The sequence below is a fragment of the Hydractinia symbiolongicarpus genome, chromosome 8 (genome assembly GCF_029227915.1).
Source record: "Hydractinia symbiolongicarpus strain clone_291-10 chromosome 8, HSymV2.1, whole genome shotgun sequence".
Classification (NCBI taxonomy): Eukaryota; Metazoa; Cnidaria; class Hydrozoa; order Anthoathecata; family Hydractiniidae; genus Hydractinia; species Hydractinia symbiolongicarpus.
Genome location: NC_079882.1, coordinates 7,981,346 through 8,004,318, shown reverse-complemented (window position 1 = coordinate 8,004,318; position 22,973 = coordinate 7,981,346). Strand labels below are relative to the sequence as shown.

The 22,973-nt window shown below is 34.1% G+C and overlaps 5 protein-coding genes across 10 annotated transcripts in view; 2 read left to right on the top strand and 3 right to left on the bottom strand.

The window, feature by feature from the left end:
* Positions 1-1,322: 1,322 nt before the first annotated feature.
* Positions 1,323-5,600, bottom strand: LOC130654762 (uncharacterized). The gene is made up of 4 exons (XM_057457377.1): positions 5,440-5,600; positions 4,279-4,478; positions 2,879-3,721; positions 1,323-2,513 (listed from the first exon to the last, which is right to left on the bottom strand). Exons 2-4 carry the CDS (start codon positions 4,475-4,477, stop codon positions 1,501-1,503), a joined length of 2,055 nt encoding a protein of 684 aa, XP_057313360.1. The 5' UTR covers position 4,478; positions 5,440-5,600; the 3' UTR covers positions 1,323-1,500.
* Positions 5,601-7,406: 1,806 nt separating this feature from the next.
* LOC130655969 (vacuolar protein-sorting-associated protein 36-like) lies at positions 7,407-12,893 on the bottom strand. The gene is made up of 14 exons (XM_057458796.1): positions 12,742-12,893; positions 12,222-12,290; positions 11,686-11,756; positions 11,364-11,478; positions 11,170-11,262; positions 10,609-10,725; positions 10,099-10,176; positions 9,724-9,779; positions 9,569-9,647; positions 8,819-8,884; positions 8,540-8,604; positions 8,363-8,447; positions 7,964-8,040; positions 7,407-7,842 (listed from the first exon to the last, which is right to left on the bottom strand). The coding sequence occupies exons 1-14, from the start codon at positions 12,835-12,837 to the stop codon at positions 7,746-7,748; spliced, it is 1,164 nt and encodes a 387-aa protein (XP_057314779.1). The 5' UTR covers positions 12,838-12,893; the 3' UTR covers positions 7,407-7,745.
* An 83-nt stretch (positions 12,894-12,976) lies between these two features.
* Positions 12,977-14,399, bottom strand: LOC130653678 (uncharacterized). The gene is made up of 4 exons (XM_057456195.1): positions 13,892-14,399; positions 13,536-13,623; positions 13,390-13,492; positions 12,977-12,985 (listed from the first exon to the last, which is right to left on the bottom strand). Exons 1-4 carry the CDS (start codon positions 14,397-14,399, stop codon positions 12,977-12,979), a joined length of 708 nt encoding a protein of 235 aa, XP_057312178.1.
* Positions 14,400-16,304: 1,905 nt separating this feature from the next.
* Positions 16,305-22,973, top strand: part of LOC130655967 (maternal embryonic leucine zipper kinase-like) — a 35,023-nt gene continuing 28,354 nt past the window's right edge. For 2 of the 6 annotated variants that reach the window (XM_057458795.1, XM_057458792.1), the window contains exon 1: positions 19,786-21,123. The gene's annotated coding sequence lies outside the window, so the exon portion shown is untranslated. Of the gene's footprint in view, positions 16,544-19,785; positions 21,124-21,166; positions 21,393-22,973 lie in introns of those variants that run through there. The other 4 variants (XM_057458793.1, XM_057458791.1, XM_057458794.1 and 1 more) reach the window with 4 other exon arrangements.
* LOC130655972 (uncharacterized) lies at positions 17,450-19,560 on the top strand. The gene is made up of 2 exons (XM_057458799.1): positions 17,450-18,086; positions 18,254-19,560. Exons 1-2 carry the CDS (start codon positions 18,001-18,003, stop codon positions 18,711-18,713), a joined length of 546 nt encoding a protein of 181 aa, XP_057314782.1. The 5' UTR covers positions 17,450-18,000; the 3' UTR covers positions 18,714-19,560.

The window sequence follows — 22,973 nt, the reverse complement described above, 5'->3', positions numbered from 1 at the left end:
AAGCCTGGCTACGCAAAATTAAATTCGCACAAATTTCAAGTTGCGCGAATTTATCCAAACCAAACGGCAAAACAAAATATACAAGTCATTCATTGTTTTTTTAAAATGCCATTTATAATTCCCTTTGTTACTCCAATCCTAACTGATAAAACCTTACACGAGGCTTATTTTTCTTTTAAATTAGCTTCTCATATGTTAAGACAAGAACGGCGGCAAATATTGTGCGAAAACAAGCCCAGGTTGTTTAGTTTGGAATTTATGGGCAGAGAAACGGGATATCCTTCCAAACGTCTGATACTTCTTGCGCTTATGGTTCATACTGTTAGTATATAGTTCAGAAAAGTTCAAAATAATGATCCGTTTGAAGAGTATTTTTGGTAAAAACGACAATTGTGCATTATGGACAAAATAATTTCTATTCTTTACAATGGTGCTTTATAAAAATACGAAATCTCCGAACTTGATTTATTGCTTTTGAATGGTTTATTTGTTTGTTTGCTTTTAATTTATTTCTTTGCATTAATAATTGTGCGTCAAGAAACAACATAAGGAATGGAACATGTTTAACATATACAGCTCGCGTATTTATTTGTCAATTGATTCACAGAGTGACGAACATGAATTCTGAGGTAAATGTTCACATTTGGCTTAAATTAAAACTAAGGACAAAATCAGTCATCTTTTACCTCACACGTGAATTAGGTTGATTATGGCAGTACAAGTTACAGCATGGAGATATAATATTCCTTCGTGGTTAGAGCAATGCTATGCGTATCTCTGACGGAAATGTAACATAGTTACAGTCAACCTCGTTCCCAGGGCTTTTTGTCTCTCATCGGCGCTGCGCTTATTGATAGGTCCGATATTCAAAAAGAGACAACTTGTCCTGGGATCGAGGTTGAGTTACAGTCGGAGGGTAGGAAGAGCCAGCAGTTAGAATGCAATCTCGAAAGGCGTTAAAACTTTCCGTCACTTACATATACTATTATCATATGTATTATTATAAGAGATTCGCGCATAACCTGACGCAAAAAAAGTAAATTTTGTCTGTCTATATATGCACTTCATATGATCATTTGTAATTTAAATGATCTTCTTTGGTTTTGCTGTCTGCAGCTTTGAAAACGAGACAGAACTGACGCACAGAAAAAAGAAGTTTGAACTTAAACAAACTATCCAAAAAAAAAAATATATCAAAAGAATTTTCGAGTTATTCTGGGCTCGAATTAGCAATTCATATTTATACGGAAGTAATACCAACCTCGTCACCAGGGTTCTTTTTTTCACCGTCCGAGAATATCAGAAAGAAAAAAGATCATTAGTCATGGCCATTAGTCTTATTTTCATATTGTTCTAAACAATAGACCTATTTTTGCAAATTCAGCTCTTATAAAACATATTTCTGTAAAAGAAAAAAGTGCAATTTATACTATAACTTCTGTTGGTGCATGCACTTCAAAAAGTTTCTTTTTCACAAAGGAAATCGCGACTCTTTCGCCTTTACCCTAACGGACGATCAAAAGATACACCATCAATGGAAACAATACGCAACACACGGCTATGGTCATCCAACCTACATTTCCAATAGCCATCACAATATTCCATATAGAACCATTTTTTTAATGGTTCCCATCTAATTATAATATAATGAGTGTGACCATGACTTCGTGATGTTATTTTACTGACCCGCATCCCTGCTTTCATCATTTTAATATCGGTGGTGACCAACGTGGTGCGGTGAACATGGTGTCCTGTGCGAGCATTTGAAGCACGCACTTCTAAAACTATTTCCCGATGGAACCCATATGTTTCAATCCATTTTAAGGCTTTCACCTCTTCTTTAATCATATGTGTATAATAATGCTTCAAAGCGTTCAGTTCCTTCCAAAATGGAGAACCTTCTCCATGAATAGGCATGATAGGGTAACGTTGGCGAATTATACCCAGTCCTTTAATTTCAGGTAAAAGTACATGTATACCCGAAGCTTTGACAATGCGAGTATTATTATTCTGATCAAGAACGCACGTGTCTGCTTTGCGAACCGTATCGGCAGTGTCATTGTCGATTTGAGTGCCTGTAAAAAACTCTTTCGGTGTGAGATAGTAGTTTTTACTGTTGACCCCATTTAAAGCTTTGCTTTTATCCATTGTGCACGCTCCGGTGCGTCCATTTTCCGTTACCGAGTCTCCTCGATTAATCAGTCCATAGGGATTCCATTTAGATAAAGGCGTAAGATATATAATTTCCAATGGAATGGCGTAGCTCCATTTTTGACTTAAAAGCTGCACACATTTTTTTCTCCAATCTCTTCGTTTGCAAACTGAACGCCCGGCCACTTTACTTTGTGTGGTCTGTGCGGAAAACATGTAACTATCGGAAAATCCTCTTAACTTATAGTAGGAGCGTGATTCATCAACATCCGTGGTTTTTATCCACCTGTGGTAATAGGCAGTGTTAGCAGGATCGGCTACCGTTGTTTTATGTCTATCCAAACCTTCATCTTTTAAATTACCTAATTGATATAGGAGGAGGAGAAAAATTAAACGCATCAATGTTCCATGAAATTCACTACAGATTTGAAAAAGTAGAAGTGTCTTTATAAAATATTCCACGGTCTCCTTTATCAAAGGAATAATCGGGGAAAAGTAACTAATTTTTAGCATCGGTGAGTAAAGTTTCTCAGGCTAAAAGGTTCCCCCGATTAACTTACAATCACATAATTACGGAAGCTGAAAAAAGTGACCAATTGGGGACACACATTTGGACCTAATATTTATTATTGGCAGGATTATTACCAGAACGACATTTTTTGCCTATTTAAATAGGGCTAAGCAAAGCCAGGACTATGTCAGTAAGTTTAGTTCAGCGTAAATTTACCTGGGTAGTTATCTTTTCCAGGTATTTTCGACATTAACAGGTCTAACAAACCACGTGGGTCTGTATTGACATCCATGTCACCGTTGGCTTTAAAACCGGTTGGTCCTGAAAACCATTCATCCGAATCTTTCTGATTCAAGACAAACCGTGCTGCGCGTGAAAAAAGATGTCTATAAATAGATCGCCCCGTCATGGACATGCTGCTAAGATTGTTTTCAACACGTAGTCGATTTAATGGAAGATCTCGACCCAAAGGCTGACATAAGGTTCTGTAGTTAAATTGTGCATAGATAGGTACGGAATTATTGAACCCAAAAATAGATGTTGGAAGCCATGCCAAGTTTTCGCTTCCATTTTTTGTCCCAGCATAGGCAGCAAATTTTATATTATCTTGCAACTCATACCATGATGGCGGATTTGGCAAATCTTGATCAATCCCACCACTATTCATCCACGCGCCTTCAAGGTAACACAAAACAGGTTTAAAATATTTTCTGTAGTCACGTTTGGTATGATTTTGTTCATTAAAGGCTCGAAACCATTCTCTCATTTCAGCTATTTGCTCAACAACTGTACCACTAACTGATGGTGGTACATCGGGGAAGGGAATTTCTTCAGTTTCATGCAAATTTGTGTTATTCGCAGGCTTGTGCAAGCTATAGTCGTTGTGCTTTGTTTGGAACTCTACACCGTTTAGCACAGCTTGAATCTCGCCCATCCCAACTGTGCGCACATAGTTAGCATGGTCGTGAATAGCTGCTACGGAGAAGCCATTATGAGATTCTTGATGATAATTTTTCAAACCTGTATGTCGATCACGTATTCTTTTTAATCCAGAATTACCTGAAAAGATGGAAAAACCGTTTGATAAAAACTTTATGCTCACATACTCGGTATGAGCTTCATGTCGTGTAACTTTATGGTTAAAAAAGATCACAACCAACTTTAAAATTCGTTTCCAGGTAACCTCTTTGCCAGAACTTGTTAGACTTTGTTCAGGTCGTCCAAATAAAAAGCCCTAACAAGTTCCGGGGACGAGGTTGATTTCAAGGGTTATTTTCACATTTTTACATTAGGACCGCACTCAAGAAAATTCTGATGGCAGTTGGTTGGTTTCTAGATTTTTCCAAATAATTAACATGTTTTTGATTAAAATTTTACTAGTCCTAAATCCATCATATCAAGTTTAGTATGAAAGTTAGACTGAAAATAAACCGTGAAAAGTGCATAGGATGTTTAACAAAACGAGATATCTAGAAACACGCTGCAAAATGCGATATATTTAAATAAACAAATAGGGAAAGACGAAGTATCGAGGTATGCTCTTGGCAAGTGTTTTAAAAAGTTTGTCGGAGATTTCAACTTCATGTATAGTCGATATTACAAAATCTATATTTTACCTGCTGAACGAATTTGTTGTTCTTCATAAGATTGCTGACGTTGCACCTGTTCAGCAAATATTTTCAACGTGTTTTCCAATTTTTTTCCGGCTGCATTTAAATGTTCCAAGCCTTCGTCAATCGATTGAACCCATTTTTGAGTTCGAATAACATTGCACGTAAGTAGAAGCAAGTACATCAACTTTAGATTCATGTTCATTCTAAAAAGTAAAGAATTGTAATAGATAGCATTTAGGTCGTGTGTTCCTTTAACGCCTTGTATTAAAGGAGTTTATCTTCGAAATAAAGCGAAATAAGAAAAGTAACTCCGGATCTATTTTGTTCCCAGCCCTTTTTTTCGCTTTCATGTATTTGGCTAGCACGGAATTCGCGCCAGCAGACATAAGCTCTGGGGAGGAGATTGAACACTGGGTTTATTTCTATGATAGCTCGACGTTGAACTCTGGAATTCACGGCGGCTGTAAAAACACCAGCGTTGAATTTTGGCCATCGTTGAAAATATAATTCAAAGAATAAAGTCATTCCAAACCGATCTGTTTCTTTTCGTAATTGTTAGTGTATAATCGTCCCAACGTGCGATGGTGCAAGTACGTTTTTCTTCTATTTTTCGCTATTTCTTATATCTATACCCGTATGCTGTCTGTGTGTTTATGCGCAAAAAAGAGTAGTGCTACAGGCACGCGAAACAGCAAGTACAATATATGTTTATCCACTTTGCTAAGACAAGCGATTTCCCGCCGAGCTTAAAGGACGGACGACCCTGTGGATTTTTCCACGGGTTAACGACTAGTCTCTTTAAAGCTACATATCACGAGAAAATACAAAAGTCAAAAATAGAATTCTGTAAAAAAACACATATCAATAAATACAATCAAGATACGTGGCTGTAAAATGCTCCTTAAAGAAACTATTTCTTAACATTTTCCGCCTCTGTTTTCAATGGGTTTTTAAAAACATTAAATTATAAACATTTGCAAGCCAAGTTTTCTTATAGTATGTCCTATCAAAGTCTTTAAAAGAAATCATTTAAATTCTTGACAGAGCCATAGAAAAAACAACATAACTCAAGTCAATTAATTAAATGTGGCAGTAACGCATGCGCCTGTTATAAACGACGCATAGGCAAGGAAACAAAGTTTTAAAAAAACACGGATCACACACCTTTTTACTGTAGTTGTCCGGATTGAATCCTGTAATATTTAAAAATATTCACAACAATAAACAACACTAAATAAACTGTATGTTTCATCGCAATTACGCCATGACGTAAAGTCGGTGTCATGTAAAATACTGCATTTTAAAGTTTATTTTGACATGATTAGATCTTCTGACTAGTCCTCCTTCGTAGAGATTAGTTTAAATAGTAGGAATTCTAGATTAAATTTAATTTGCATGAAACTCCTGAAACACAAAATTGATTTAGATTGCCATATAAGCTTATTTATTATTCTTTATTATTTAATGATAGTAGTGTCTGTGGAGGAGAGCTAAGGAAAGTCATGGGTGATTGATGCTGACTAACAATGTTGAAAGGTTGGAAGAAGGATTAAAGAAATTAGAATGAGATGTAATCTCACCCAATATTTTCTACTTTTAGTCTAAACAGACAGATTTCGCGGATACAAAAATTCTCGAATCTAAAAAATGGGGGAGAATTGCTGGGCATAAAATTTGACAAATTTAATCAATAATTTTTACGAGAATTAACACTGTTAGGTCGGGGGTATTATAAAACTTCTTATATTCTTTTCCAAATAGAATAAAACTTGGCACATATAGTGTGCCAAGTAAAATAAACAAAATCGTAGTACTAAATTTTGCTGATGTCAGCACTTTTTCTGTGAAGTCATTCGAAACTTGAAATTTATCACTATCTGACAATCTGCTTAAAATTTAAAGATAACGCTATCAAATAGTTTTGCCAATAGTAATTATCAATCAAGCTTCGCATTACTGTCCAATTCTTTCTGTCAAATTCAGTGCATCTAAACACTATTTTCATCTCCTTCACAGCACGTAATTTTCTGCACTATTTGCATAAAAAGATTTGATTTTGAGAAGAATTTTTATGACGATTAGATATTAATGTACTTTTTCCGCAGAAAAGAATATACCTGGAGACAAGGTAACCGCATAGTCTAGCTTATTTTTTCGGTTTTTCATCAGTAACAGGAAGGAATACATTTCATTTTCAAGTAAATCCACTAAAGGAACGTAAAAGAACGTGTTTGAAGCCTTAACACAATAAGACACCAGGTTAGTGAAACTAAAGTACTTATAAATCTAAGTTCAAAGCTACACAAAAACCAGTAAAATCTCTTTAATAATACCCGTATACGTCTGTCTGTCTGTCACGCAAAATGGTACCTCAAGTAGCATGACGCACGCAATGCTGCATAAAAGGGACGGGCAAACCGGTGGAATGTTTCACGGTCCCCCGACTAGTTTGTTCTATTTTCGAGCTTTTTTCAGCCTGATTTGTTTTTATTTTGTTCTTACTAGTAAGAACACAATTTTGGGATTCATTTTCATTTTGTTCTTATTTATGGTTTTTTGTTAAATAAGTGTTTTTTCAGGCTAATTGGTTGTGTTCAGGGATAATCGAGGCAACGAGTAGCTTGAGACAGAATTGACAAGAGATTCTTTTTCCTGTTTTTTTTTTATAAAAATCTAGACTCGGGTTGTTCTTAGCCATGAATACATTATCTTTAGCCTGAAGCTGTTGTTATTTTGTTCTACTCACGCTCTATATTGATCTTCTGCTGAAATTCTTAACCGGTAGGTCAGTTCACATCTAACGCATGTTTCACTGTCATGGTTTCCTACCCAAGGCAGCCATAACTTTACTTATATTGGGTCGACAGCAATTTTAAAAACCAATTACCTTTTATTTATAAAATTTTCATTTTTCTATACAAAAAAAACATCCACGGTACATTTAATATTATTAATTAAAACGGTTTTCTGTGAAAACGTTTTCCTCGTTTCCATATGAATGCATTTTCCGCTTTAGTACAAAAAGCTCACGAATTATTTTTGTTGGCGCGTGCGCACTTTCGAATATCAGAGATTTACCAGAATTAGACTTTACCAGTAAAATACAAAAACTGACGATTATTTTCTATAAATTTTCCTTAATAACAACCTTAAATAACTCCTTATGTCCACACGATAGGGCGCGTTATAATTCTCTACTGTTTGCATTTTTACACCTACCATTCTAAAACACCAATAAAAATGATTTCAAACTGATAATATTGTTATTACATAAAAATGGCGACATTGTTATTACATAAAAGGGCACAAGTGTTCCACCCTTCCCTTTTCAAAGTTTAAAACCAAATTAAAATTCTGCACAAATTCGCTTTTTCATCATGTCCATTAGTTTATCTCTTATAGTGAAAACTGATTTGCACGTTCTTGCATTTATCTTTAAGCGGAATGAAACATTCATTCGCCAAATCTATTCAGACACCAGCGTCCAGAAATTTATTCGGATAAAATCGAAGTCCTTCCACAGAATCGTCTCGACAAAGCTTACCGAATTTTTCCGATAGCAATAACCTGAAACATATTTACAAAACTTTATATAAGAAACCGCAATATTTAAGCAGTTTGAATGTTACCAATGAAGCAAAAATCATAAATAAATCACAAACGAATTTAAGTAGAGAAGTGTATCTACCTTTCTTTTGCTAGTGTGAAAGCTAATCCGAGGATTCCACCTAGTTCTTCCGCTGTGAGAGATCCCTCTTCGATAACCTATAGTTAAAATAATATAAAGGTTCTAAATGAAGTCCAAAATCCAAGTGGCGCCTCCAAGAAGATTGATCATGAATAATGAATTTATTAGCAGGCTTCTCAGTCAGAGAATCCTAATATTTGCAACAACGGTAGCAAGTTTGACTTACAAAGGGTTGGTTAGAAATAAATAAATTGGTGTGTTTGGTGCCTTTAGAAAAGATATACTTTTATCTTATTCAGTTTTATATGTTAGAAAATATAGAAAGACAACGTGTAATTTTAGACACGTATTTATGTATCCTTAATCACCATTAGGCAATTTGTCACGTTATATATATACCTTTTTCGTTGTTTTACTTATAATTTCTTCCTCTGTATGCGCCAACGATTGTATTACTAACACACCACTGTCAAATTTTCGCAGTCTGAAAAATAATTGGGAAAATAACATTCGTATTCTGGGTAAGCCAACCGTTCTTTGTTTGTTTAAATAGTGTCTATAAAATTTACACTTCACCTCATAGGTAACCTGAGACCTTCAAACATTTTCGCTGCGTTGTAAACGTCGTCTGGAGATATCAGCTAAATACATGAATAAGTAGCACATAATGGAAATTATTATTACTTTATATTTCGTTAAACTCTAATGTAAAAGGGGATGATATATTTAATAACAAAAAAAACGCCTGCAAAACAAGTTGAACGTTTCTCGCAAAATAATTACCGCTATTTATTTACTAATATTTGTCGAACTGCATGCTGGTAAAGAAGAGCAGTTTAAAGCATGTTTACTAACCTCCATTCCACGAGCACGGTTGAATCGACAATAAACGTCAGTTAAAGTCATCACGCCACCTTCATCCTAAAGTGAAACGTCACAAAACCTTTCCAACAAAACAATAGTGTGTTAACCAGAAGTAAAACTCAATTTATGTTAGAAAGAGAGTTAGAGCATTTGCTCTGTGGTATTTACATGGTTTAAAAAATCCTAGGAAAAAAATGCTTATTTTTTTATTTTCAATTAAGAAAATCTTTAAAATTGCTAAGATATTTTAGGCCTAAAAAATAATTAGCCTTCCAAAATTTGAGTTGCAGTTGGTGGCTAAGGAAAAGTCTTTGATGATTCATCTGTTGATACCGTTAAGAAGCCTAGTTCATCCTCTTTCTGAAACGTAGGAGTACTTTTTATAACAAACTACTCCTCTTAGAGTTATGGCGCTCCTACCATGGGTCTGTTTCAAACGATTTTTACATCAACGTGTCTCCACGGGTCTAGCTAATGATACATTGTTTCATTTATCTTAACCAAAGAAGATTTAACACAGAAAGAATTTTCTAAATTTTGAATTAACTGTCACTGCTAAGGTCAAATTAATTATTTCCCATAAATTATCTGCCACATTAAGCAAAAGATCCAAACTTATCAATGGCTCTTATATTATCATCAACGCAAAACTTTCTACAATTAATATCCTAAACTTTTTTAATAAAACAAAAAGCAATTTTTAAACGCGCATTTCCAGAGAAAAATAAATAATTAAATCACCTCAATTATATTATTTAGAAACGAGGCTAATTGCTTTGCTAACTCTTCGTGATATCTTACACCAGAACCATGCGTATCCCTGGGAACAGAAAGTAACAAGCAGTAGGGTTTAAACTCACGTGGCAGTATAAAACCAAGACCAGAATAAGTTTCACCTTGTTACTGGATTGTCAATACCCATACTAAGTAAATACGATTTGAAGGCGACAGTCTAGAATAAAACAAGATGTTACTATGCCTGTTAAATAAATAAACAAATTGACAGAGTAAAATACAGTTTTAGTAGCTTTTTTAGGTTTGGGTGCTTTCTTTATTTCATAGTTTAAGTTGAGGCTCTTATAAAAGGAGACCTTTTCTCCCTAAAAGACTTTAGTTAGGGCAGTTAAGTGGCGCACTCCAATTTCCCTGACGATGCAGATGCAGCTCTTCGGCGAGACATATGTACGATGGTCTCTTAACTCTTTTGGCTTTTAAGAGCAACCAACGATTGAGATGAGCGTGTCGATCCCATACACAATACAAATATATACCTCATCGTCTGTAATTGAAATCTTTTTATCTTGCAACTTTGAAGAAAACTTTTCAGCCAGAACAACCATATCTTTTGCCTAGATTATAATTTATGTACAAATATAACACGACAGTTTTGTACAAATATATAAATTTATAAAAACAATGACAATTAATTTGCAATTGACACACAGAAAACATCAAATATGATAGAAAAAAACTGCTAACACGACAGAGCAATTAAACTGGTTTTGGTTTTTTTTAGTGTGGTATGAACACTTATCCAAGCAAAATCATGAGTTTTTGAAAGCTCCGTGTCCGCAATGCAATCCCTTGGATTGCAGTAAATTAGTTTTTGTTCAAATTTTTGCTTTTGTTACATTATTTTAGCTAAGTTAATTTTCATTAGATTTTGAGTGATACACATGTTATCCTTGGTTGGGGTAATATTCTAAACTATATGTTTAGTCTATAGCTGACAATTCAATAAAGGAGACTTAAGAAAGTAGAGAAATAAATCAAGTACAAACCTTGTCGATAAGCGCATCTAAATCTTTGAATGCTTGATTGATACTTTCATCAGTCTTTTTATATTTTTCTTGCATTTTTCGCTCAATACCACCAATACCAACATGCCGATGGGATATCTAAAAACACGTACATTACAAGAAATGTTAATGATACACCTAATGCAACATTATGCAACATTATCTTTTATGCACCTAAGCTAAAGATCAATTTTTCTCTGTGACAAGAGGTATTTAGAAAGCCATAGAATCACAAAAATGCATGTGATGACTTCCAGAAATAGTAAATGTGCTAAGCGTTTACACATTTTAAAAAATCATGTTCCTATTTTGTATATTTTTGTGTTGAATTTTACGATACATTAAATAATGTCAATACGTTATTGTATGATTATTGTAAATATTTAGGACTAAGTATTATGATTAAACCACCCTTAAAAAGCCCTTCCTGTTTTAATTAAGGTAAGTTTTTTTTAATTCAAATATGGAAGGGCAGCATCTAATCCTTAATGCGTTTATGCAACATAATAATAAGCTTACCAATACAATTAAATAAGATCATACCTGAGGAGCTTGTGGTTGAGAAGGTGCACAAGCAGCAGCAGCAATTTTTTCCCAATCTTTTTGTGAAAGTGCATTTTGAAGAGCTTTTCCAAACTATGACCAAAAGGCAAAAAATGACTTATCAAAACATCCTGCATTCAATCGTGAGACACATTTACATTTCAATGATTCTACAAAGTAAGATTATACACTACCGCTTCTTGCCCACCAACTCTGAAGGAAAGTCTAATGTAATTGTGAGAACTTGCTCGTTTTGGTCCACTCGGTTTATCTGGTGGTGCTTGTTGTAAGTGCAGAGTGATTTTGGCGCTAAAAATTTATAATTTTTATGTTTAACATTCTTTTAGAACAACATTAGCGATGTTTGTTTGCAGATTTTATATTTGCTTCCTATGCCGGTTGTTGGTTAATCATTAGAGACATTAACTGTCATCGGTACAATAATAATAATAGCCATAAAAGTTCAAATTTATAAAAAAAATTGGAAAGATAGAAAGGTAAAGTAAAAAAAAATACCTTTTGAACATACTAGAGCCCTCAAATTCAATCTTTTTTATCAGATCTAAGTTTATTGCAATTACTCTGTCCTAGAAATAGATTAGCAGAATGGCTCTTACTATAAGTGTTGCCACCATTAGTAAGGATGAAGGGCTAATAAAATATCAAGATTATACTCATTTCAATCAAAGAAAAAAAAAATTACGTAAAAAAATGTATAATTTTACGAAAGTGTGCAGTGCATTGTTGGTCCTTGCAAACAATTTATTGAAAAAGTATAAGCCCTAGCCCTTTTTTTAAAATGTTTGAAATTTTTTTATTTTTAATTCATATTTAGGGGCATTTAGAAGACATGTGGTTTGCAGCTGTACAATGGGCTAGACATTTACTTTTATGAATATAATTCATACATATAAAAGCATATAAAAATTATGAAGAAAATTTTGTAGGTACTATTTTTCACTGAATGTACTTAAATAAGCAGGTCAATTTTTGCAAATCCTTACAAAACACTAAAATCGTTATTGTTTGAAAAAAATAGACATTGTTTCAACCTTTTGTTCCTCGTCTTTCCAAATTAACTTCAGGTTTGTCAAATTGACTAATCCAGAATCAAAAGTTGTCTAGACAAAAAGTAAGTACAGTTTAGGAACACTTTATTAAACAAAAGCAGCTCGATATTAAGAAAAATGTGGGACTTTTGTTTGGATTGTGGTGTATACTTTATTGTCTTATGGTATGGTCAGGAAATTACTTTAAGCATTGGTAACCCCTAAAATTCTTTTTCGACCTTTTATAGGAAACGAGAAACTTAATTTATTTGTATCAAACAGGTAATATTTTAAAGAGAGCACACAATATTTGGAACAGTTACCAATACATTTTTCCCTATGCATCCTTACAAGAAGTAACACAGTTTTCATCTCACTATTTTGGGCGCCCAAATCTGTATAACGATGTCTAAATTTACCTGTATAAGCCCCTGGGTCTTATCTTATGGTATGGTCTTTATAGCAATTAACATTTTACAGCAGAAAAACTGGTTCACAGAAAGGGAATGACACTGCTACATACCTTTTCATCACCATCATATAAACGAACACTCAACTGGTGATGCAACTGGCGTTCATTAACATCACATTGTCCATTAAACCAATAGAATCGATCCATATCTTTTTACTTTCTATATTCTAGCATAAACTATAACAATTTTAAAGGGATTCTGAGGTAAAAAAACAATGTTGGGCATATAATTGTAGCTTAAAAAGTTGTTTAAAGATGTTGCAAGGGCTTTGAATGTGGTTAATTGCTAATGTTCCTAGAAAAAACACAACATTAGAAAGACAAATGTATTTCATTTAACGACTTTGTGATGTTAATATAAAGCGATATTTGCCGAAAAGGGGTGCGGATGCTGGGCAAGCGAAATGACACAAAACTCTCCTGCACGTGTACCCAATTTAATAACACTCTCCGTGACACCTATCCTAATCTCATAAAGCGTATTTGTTTTCAACAACTACCTGTTGTTCCTTTCTCACAATTTTTTACAACTATCCTTGGTTATTTTCTTTTCTCTCTCTTTTTTACAACAGTCCTTCGTTGTTTTTTCTCTCTTTTTTACAACAGTCCTTCCTTGTTTTCTTTTCTCTCTCTTTTTTACAACATTCCTTCGTTGTTTTCTTTTCTCCCTCTTTGTTTCCTTTCTCTCTTTTTTATTACAACTTTTGTTGCTTCCTTTATCTCTCTTTTTTGCAACTTTTGTATTTTCCTTGATCTCTCTTTTTTACAACTTTTCATTGTTTCATTTCTCTCTTTTTTAAAACTATTCATGTAAAATTACCCTTATCTCATGAGTACAAACACACCACAAAACGAAGGCTGATGAAGGCAGCCCAGCATCCCCAAATTTCCCTAAATTCTTAAGTCCTACCACTTGCTTATGTTTACAATGTTCTAAAGAACATTATTTATAGTGAGATAAAAAATAAAAATTCGTATATGGGAGTGAAGATAACAGTTTTCACAAACATCAACCAGGGCACAAATGGAACCCTGTCCTATATATGCACAACTTCCTTACAGGTACATTAACATAACAATGACACCCATAACGTCTAAATATAACTACAACAGCATCAGAGAAATGCCACACAAAAACAAATATATATCCCAATGTTACAGGAATTGTATAATTTAGTAGCACCACTAAGGCATGCCATACTACTGCTCCATTCTAGCAAAGCGTTGTTCGAGACATGCACGTATCCCCGATAACAGTCACTAGACCACCTACCAAGAATTTTAATGACGGATTCTGAAAAACCACAAGAGGCCGCTGCAGAGGCACCACCGATCTGAAAACTATGTGTATTCAGGTCTAAATTGTTTTTAAGGCTAATACTTAAAAAGGCTGAAACATATTTCCTTGTCACAAAATCGCCACTGGAAAGGATGAACAAAGGACCATGTGTGCCACCCAGAAACAGTAGGTATTGTCTAATTGCATTAACGGGACATAATTTTCCTCCAATGTTGGCCAGGCGGATTGTGATTCCTTGTCTAAAGGGATCTGTTTTGGATGCTTTAATATGTAAAAATAAAACTTTGCCACAGGGAGAAAAAGTAAAAACAGAAGGTGCCAGATTGACAGCTGGGTCAAACGAGAAATTGGAGGGCAAACATATTCCGAAACACGTAAAAACCCCAAAAAGGCAACAAGAATGATACATTTCCACAAGGCTTTGTCATGAGGAGAAAACTGGGTGTGGTCAATAAATGTCAACATTTCATGTAGATGAGCAGGAGTGATGGGTAACCGACGACTGAATACTGGAGGGTGACAACGTGTAATGCCTCGTAAGACATAGGCAATTTGTGCATGGAGACTAGTTTTTCATTGTAACCACAAATATTGCTTTGGTATTGGATACCGCACAAATACACTTTGATTGTGGAAAATTTGACTCGTCCAGCAAGAAACGTAACAAAAAGTTGCAGAGTAAGCTCTTTAAGTGGAAACATTGGTGCAGAAACTTGGTTGCAAAACCGTTGAAAGCTGCGAATTCCAGATAAGTATGTAGACCTAGTATTAGGTGAAAGTGCTGAAATCAAGTAGCGATTCATAACGTGTCCAGGAACTCCGAGATCAACTTGGGGACAATTGTAGGAGAAACTTCTGCCTCTGAGCATATGGCTTTGAACTTTGGAACCTGTAATCGAGAAAGGAGATCAGCATAAGTGTTAACTACCAGCTATGTGACACAACAGGAGATTGATATTCCGCTGGGCAGTAAAGAAAAACAATTTTCTAATCAATGACATGATGTACTTGCATTTGAACGACCCTGTTTGCCAGATGTGAACAATCGCTTCATTATCTGTACGTAAAACAACTTCCTTGTTACCCCAACTTTCACCCCAGCAAAATGTGGCAACCACAATGGCTAATAGCAGGCAAAAACTGATACTATAGTCTTGCTGAAAATGAATGGGTAACATCTTAACATACATATATAAATATACATTTTGGGTTAACATCTTGGGTTAGCCTAGGGCTATGGCAATATTCACCTGGCCAAACTGAATCGCTGCTAATAAGAAATTTATCCCTGGACGTGCAAGAGTTATAACCACTAAACTACAGCTATGGCGCCTTATTTGAACTCTAGCCAACTTCTCAGTACCTCAGTTAAATCCCTCTTTCAAACTCTGCTTCATTTAAGATTGATCTGACGAATATTCCCTGTCTATAGAGGCAATGTGTCTAGTCAACAACCCTGCTCTCTATGGCCATGCATTGCTATCACAAATCCACTGTCATGCCCAGTTCACTCTACACTCAAAAACTTACAGTTAAAATTTGAAGTTACATAATTTGCAAATATAAAAATGTGCTATTTTTGGAATTCAAAACATAAATGCACTAAACATGAAGCAATTTGGGAGAGGGTCTGAAATACATATATAAATATACATTTTTTCAGTTTCAATATATATGCAAATGTGTACCTTTGTGCTAAAACCATGTCACCAGCCCTATGAAAGTACAAGTACTACACTGTTGTAGCACTTTCTCCTTCAGTAACAAACTATAAACAGGTGTCCAAAAATACAGCAGGCTATTCTAGAAAGGTTATAACCTCCTAAAATCAAGGTAGTATACGTATAATTTTTACACTAGAGCTATTAACTAGTGAAAAGTGAACTCTAATTATATAATGTTATCTACATGAAATTCCCCTGTGTATCTTGCATCATTTGATTAGTCAAAAAAAGCTTTACTGTTACATTTTGGATGATACAAATTTGAAAATATGAACAATGGTCATGGCCTTAATATATAAAGTCAATTTTTACTTGGGTGATCTAAATTATAGTGTAGCAATGCCTAAGACAAACAACACGCACTAACTTAACCAGGTGAAAATCACTTTAAATAATAAATTGAGAAGTTGTATTGCCAAAGGTTTCCCGTTCTATCATTCGTTCCATATATATCATCCAAGAGGTATTTATCCGCGAAAGTCAGTTCCAGTTGCGAAAAGTTTTTTTTAAAAATTGATAGCTAGCTAGCTATGATATGCCAGACGAAAATATTTTAAATTCCAATCAATACTGGCATTAAAAATATGTGAGCATTGCCAGAGAATCTATATAAAATAAAACAGAACACAATAAAAATGACCAAGCCGTCAGTGCGTGTCTGTGGTCCAAAACAAAAACAAGCCTTTTGTCTCGCTTGCCTAGCTCGCTATCATTTTGGGCATTCCCTTGGTTCTAGGAATTTAGACCGCAAAATCCGATGCAGATATGGCTGCACGCGCACCTGCGTCTCTGCAGCATGAAAGGACAAGTGATGCATTTCTTCGACAAGGTCAACTGCAGTCCTTCCAGCAAATTAGTTTCAAACTAGAACAATACTTTTTTATTAAAACTAGATAATGAAACCCTGGTGAGTTTGATGACTTATTTGGCATCGGTTTCATAAATCCAGCTAGCTAGATAGAGATAGATAGATAGATGTGCATATTTTACATGGCTAGCCTCACAAATATCGAGGGATATACCCTGTCTATTATTTCCAGGAGGGGCCATGGCTTAGATGGAGAGTCCTAGAGCATTTAATGCTCATTTTGAGCGACGCAGACCCAATTAGCGCCCGCGCTCTACTAGACAACTCCCGGCAACATCCAACGGCCCACACAGTGTGCCATCTTCCCAATTTCTCTCACATGGCTTGGGTTGACCCGGGGCTATGGTAACATTTACTCGCCCATGTTGAATCGCCGTCAAGAGGAATCGAACCCCGGTCTCCCGCACATAGTACGAGAGCTATAACCACTAATCTACGGCGCCACTAGGTAGTTAGGTAGTTACTAAACATTTTACACAGGTTAATTCACCTATCTACCACAGTAACAGTTCAGGAGTTGAGTCAAAAAGGGAAACCACTACCCATCTAGGAAACGGTTTCCTATTTGGGAAACTTCACGGTTTCATATTTGGGAAACCGTTACCCTAAACAGGCCAGAAATACGGCAATGGTTTCCCATTAGGGAAATCACCAAAATAAAAAGGAATCTGCACACGAGCTGGTTAGGAACCACACTAAAAATTTTTAACCAATAGAAAGGGAATATTTTCCCGCAAATTTTCACCAAAGGAAAAAAAAATTATTGTAGCCTCTTTCCGCAATTCCGTAAAATGGTTCTGAGAATGGGTAAAGGTTTCCCAAAAGGGAAACCCAACTTAAAATTAAAAAAAAATAGTTTAGGAAACAGTTTCCTATATGGGAAACCATTTTCCTATATGACATGGGAATTTCCCTATAAAACATGGGAAACCGTTTCCCTTTTAGTGTCATCTCCCGAACTGAGTAAGTAGCCTTTATCATCACATTACTATTACATCGGAATCCTCGAGGGACATTGAGTTGTGGTTGAATTTTTTACCCAGTTGGAATGGGATGGCTGTCACCCTAACAAGCTTCTATGAAATGGTTTTCCATCCCTTTTAACAACATTAACAACACCAACAATACACCTTTACGATAAGTCGTGAAAACTAACACTCCATCGCAGCTTATTTTGCGATCGGAGGAGCATCACACTTTTATAAGAGTTTATTAAGGAGAAAACAGGTTCTTTCGTGATAACTTTTTTTGCCGTGTTGTATCTTATTATTATTAACGTTTCCTGAAAATTCAAAAGAAATTGACACAACAGAAGTTAAAAAACTGGAGAAAAGATGCTTTCATCTCTAACAAACTCTCATAAAAACACGTTTTCAATGGAGAGCCGTAGGAATGCATGTACAATTGAATTATCGTAAATGTGTATTACAGCATTACCTTTCTCAAATTACTTGTGGTTGTTATCGCAGTACATTTGTGGGATAAGAAGTGGTCTGATACCCAGGTCAGTATTTAACAAGGCCATTGTCCACATATGAAGTACAGGTTCCTGCAAATGTGAGCACATGAAACTTGTTTGCTTGGTGTTCTATTTTACTGCAAACCACAACATTATTGTTTTGATGCTGTAGCACTTCTATTATTTATGCAGACTTACTTTCACGTTTACAGGTTGAAAAGTTCAAAGAGCAGTATCCATACGCTGAACAGCTCCCTACTCCTATCACCTCGTCAATTTCTGAATGCCCATGAATTACGCCTTCGATGCTACATTGTCACCAAACACCAGTCTCACCTACCGTTCAGGACTCTCATTCTACAGATTGTTTTGCAACCACGTTTCTATCCGGATGTTTTTGCTCTAATCTTCAGCTTTATGTCACTTTTATGTCAACACTGGCCAAATTGTGCCACTATCAAAGTCTGCTTGTGTGTAATGCAGTATCAAAGTCTAATCTGCGGATTTTCTGAAAGGATATCTGACATGGGCAAATTGTACTACGCTACAAGCTGTATTAAGTGGACTAAGAATGCCGTAAGCCAGCAGAGACTGCCTATCATGTCCTCCCACCTACAAGAAATGTTAATGTTATACCCTTTTATGAATCCTGATATTATTATTATGTGGTAACACACGCTGAAGGTACACTTTTACTTCACTATGTTTATAGTGAAGTAAAAGTGTACCTTCATGATTGAAGAGAAAAGAGAAATAAATATCCTTCATACATGAGAATAAATTATTAAATAATTAGTATGTTAAATAATTAGTATATTAATTAAGTAAATTGTCATAGATAGATAAATAAATTAGTACTGAAATGTACCTCGTGAATAGAGAAAATAAGAATGTAATTCATGCATTTGGGAGATTTGGGTCATGCCTTGGAAACCATTCACAATATATGATCCATGAGGACATAATATTGTGAAGGGCAACCATAACGTGCATTCTTTGCCTTGGGAAAAACATAACGTAATTACACCAAAATCTATCTATTATCTGTCCTGCCTACTTCGATTATTTTCTTACCTGGCATCCCAATCCATCCAAAGGTTAACTTTGCAATGTAACATGTACTCTCATAGAGCATTCTGGCCAACATTGTAGCATCTTCAAACTTGAGAATCAAATAAAGTTTGAACAATCATAGTGTAATGGACAGCATTGTTTTTTCATGTTGTTTTAATTTGCAACGCAAACCAAAACTTGCCAGCATTTAATTCCACAGAATTTCACAGTATTAAAACAGGAAAAACCACATTATTTTTACATTTTGAATATTTTTTTCTCTAATGGAAATTATAAACAAACTAAATCAAAAAGTTTTCCCAACAATTAATGTAGCTGTTTTAAAATTTTATGAAGACTATTTCTATCCTAAAACTACAGCCAACATTTTGTACAGGTTGCATAGGGAGCGTTTACATAATACGTAATCAAGTAGGGGGAGGGGGGTCATCGAGATTGCTTATGCTTGATTATGGGAGGGGTCAAGTGGTGACATAGCAAATCAAAAAAAACCAACAACATATTTTGTTATGAGTGTGAAAATATCAACCATCTAAAGTGCTTGTATTCGCCATATTCTATATTTTGTATGTAAAATATAAAAGTAAAATATAAAACTGTAAATATTCAAAATTCTTTACGGATTTTTTATCTTTTTTTTTTTTTTTGGGGGGGGGGGGTAGATGATGACGTAATTTTTGGAGGGGAGTCAACCAAATGATTATGACTGATTACATGGGGGAGGGGGTGTAGAAAATAGGCAAAAAATTATGTAACATGTGAACGCTCTCATACACTGGAAAATGGATACAGGCATATTATAATAGTGAAAAAAAAGACAGAAAAAGTAGGTTCAGGTAATTTGTGTACAGAAAAAGTTTACGTCAATACGTTCATACTATTGTTTTTTTTAAAATAATTCAGTGTGAAAGGCTCTACTAGTACTGATAGTTTCCTGATTTCTCTAGCAATTTCAGCACTGAAAGTTTCTTTTCGTTTTTAAATTTATACATGTATAGAATGAAATTGAAATTGACTTTTCTCTGTACGTTATTCAATCACACAAGGGTATGTACAAAGAGTCAAAATGAAATTTCATGGAAAATTTTTTTTATTAGTTTTCTAATTTTTTGAACTTAAACAATCCAGTATTTTTTGGCAGCTTTAGCCTTGAGTTTCTTATAAACAGGTTTCATTTTTTAAAAAAAATATGTGTAGTGTAATAAAGAGGATTTTTTTTATTATCCTGTTCATTTGTATCAGAAAAGTCAAAAGCAAATCATTCAGAATTACAATTCATCTCTTTGGCTAATCCATACTTATCAGAAATTACTAAAGCTATAGACCAAGTTAAAGCTTTCCTTACTTGTGACTTACTTGTGTTTATACTTATATTATAGAGCTCAAAAAGTTGGTTAACAAGTCTTTTTAAATTTTTAGAAAAGTTCTTTTTGTTCTCAAGATATTCAAATTTAAAGAATTTCAGATTTATTTATGCTGCATAAATTGTGCTGTATATTTATGTATTTAAGTAATAGCAAATTTTGACATTTTCTGTCATCATTAATTTTGAACCAGTTAAGGGGTGTGTATCAAACTTTATCAATGCATAGATATTATAAAGGTGAATTTATTAACATAAATGTTTTTGCAAAATGACACTTGTTTGCTTGTCCTAGGGCTCTTAATTTTTTGCTAACTACCCCATAACTTTGAATTTGCATGCCGGTTATACCTAATTATGTGTTATATACAACTTGTGACTTCTTCCCAATTCATCAAAAACTGCAAAGATCAGTTACCATGTGTTATATTACCTATTATTTACATATCTCAAGGGTATGGATCAATTTGTTAATGTAGCCAAGGATATTATGTCTAGAGGAAGGAGAAAAGGTAATGAGCTTTGACATAGAAGACATGTATCCATCACTTCCTTAACATGAAGTTATCGAAACAGCACAAAAAAGAAACAGTATTATTATTAAATCAGAAAGAGGAAGTCAAGGCATTTTCAGAAAAAATATAGGTATTATAGGAATTTGTCTTATCGTGTAAATAAAACGGTTATATTTTTTAAGTATAATTTTAGATTTTGTAAGAATGTTTTACAATCTGATGTTGCTTCAGCAAAGACTTGAAAAGAAAAGTTATGAAAAGGCAATCCTTAAAGTATTTTCTTGAGAATATTGTTTTAATATATATAATATAGATATTAATATAGAAATAACATTGGAACTAAAAGGAAAAAGAAAATTTTCAAAAGGATTACTGCCATAAGGATTTCAATAGGTCAAGGTAATTATTCTTTAAGTTCTTTCTTGTCTTGGTACATAGTCCTGATAAAATTACTACATCAATGAACATGCTTGAAAGTTTGGAAGATGTTTGGAGGGATTAGACTTTCCTTTTCACTCCACCTTGTGTGTTCAGCCCAGCAAGTTTTCAAAATCCTTTCAACACAAAAAGCATCACATGAACAAATTTCCTCATATATTTTACATGGCAGGTAAATGTTTTTACTTTTCAATAGAAAAAGAGGGTTATTCATCCATTAATGGTTACGTAATTGTAGTGTCATCAATTTTATTTCATTTAGTTTAGATGGCACACCATAGTTAGATTATGTTTTGAGACAGAAAATAATCTTTTTAAACGTTAGGAGAAATAAAAAAACTCTTTATTAGAGTGAGGTAATGCAGCATTATTCCTTTTTGAGAATTTTAATAAAGGCAGATAAAAACCAGGCTCGACCAAGAAATACTGACCTGATATGCAGAATTTTAGATACCAAATTTTTAATATGTATTCACAGGTATTATTAAGACAAATGGATTGACTTTTAAACTGAATTGGGTTGTGTGATAAAAAAATCATTTAACATTTAATTTTTATCAACTGTTGTTAACATTAGTGTAAGTGTTTGTGCTTTTTATAGGTGCTACCATGGGAACATAATATTTTCCACACTTTTAAACAAGCATTTCACATCTTCAGCTGTTATAGAAAGTTTATGATACTACATAAAAATCGTTGCCTTTTCTTTTGTTAAAATTTAACATGAATTATTTTGAATTACTTATAATCTTGTTGACTAACTTAAAGTGGTGAGTAAAATTTTGAACAAATCCTTAAAATTGGGACTAAATGTTTAATCTTAACCTTAATCTGTTTCCTTTTTATGTTCATTTTTTATGTTAAAGTTATACAAGAATAAAAAAAAGCTTTCTTTAGATGCAACTAATTCATGCCAGGAGAATACAAATCGTTGTTAAAACAATAAATATTTGGAAAGACTCCCCTTTCAGGAAGAAAGTTCATGTGAAATTGTCAAAGTGATATGTACTGCTGTTGTACTTTACAGATTTTTAGTATTTTAAGCACTGTACAAGAATTTAATATCAATATTACAGTGTTAAAAAAGTAACAAAAATAAATAATAAATGGTCAAATAGTAAATGTCATCTGAGTTATTCCATGTGAGTGGCTGAAAATTTGCAGGGGCTCTAAGTGCACAATTTCAGAATTTGATGAAACTTTGTCATAAAGTTCCCAAATAATTATATCCTGAAAATCTTAGCCTAGTATTTGTGTTAATTCTCTTCAACGTTTTTAGTTAAAAAAGTCATTACAGTCATTAGGAGGCAAATTTTCTGTCAAACTTTATTATTAACGAATTAAGATCTGTAACATTATGATTGATTTATGCTGGTATTGGGAATTAAAGTATATCTGTCATCACTAGAGCATGAGGATGTTTGTTGGACTTCCTAGAATAAAAGAAAAATGTTTGCATATATCAAATTACAAAGTTTTCTCTTGTAAACAAAGGATTATACTTCCAACACCCACGTATAAATATTTTCCTTCACGTTAAAA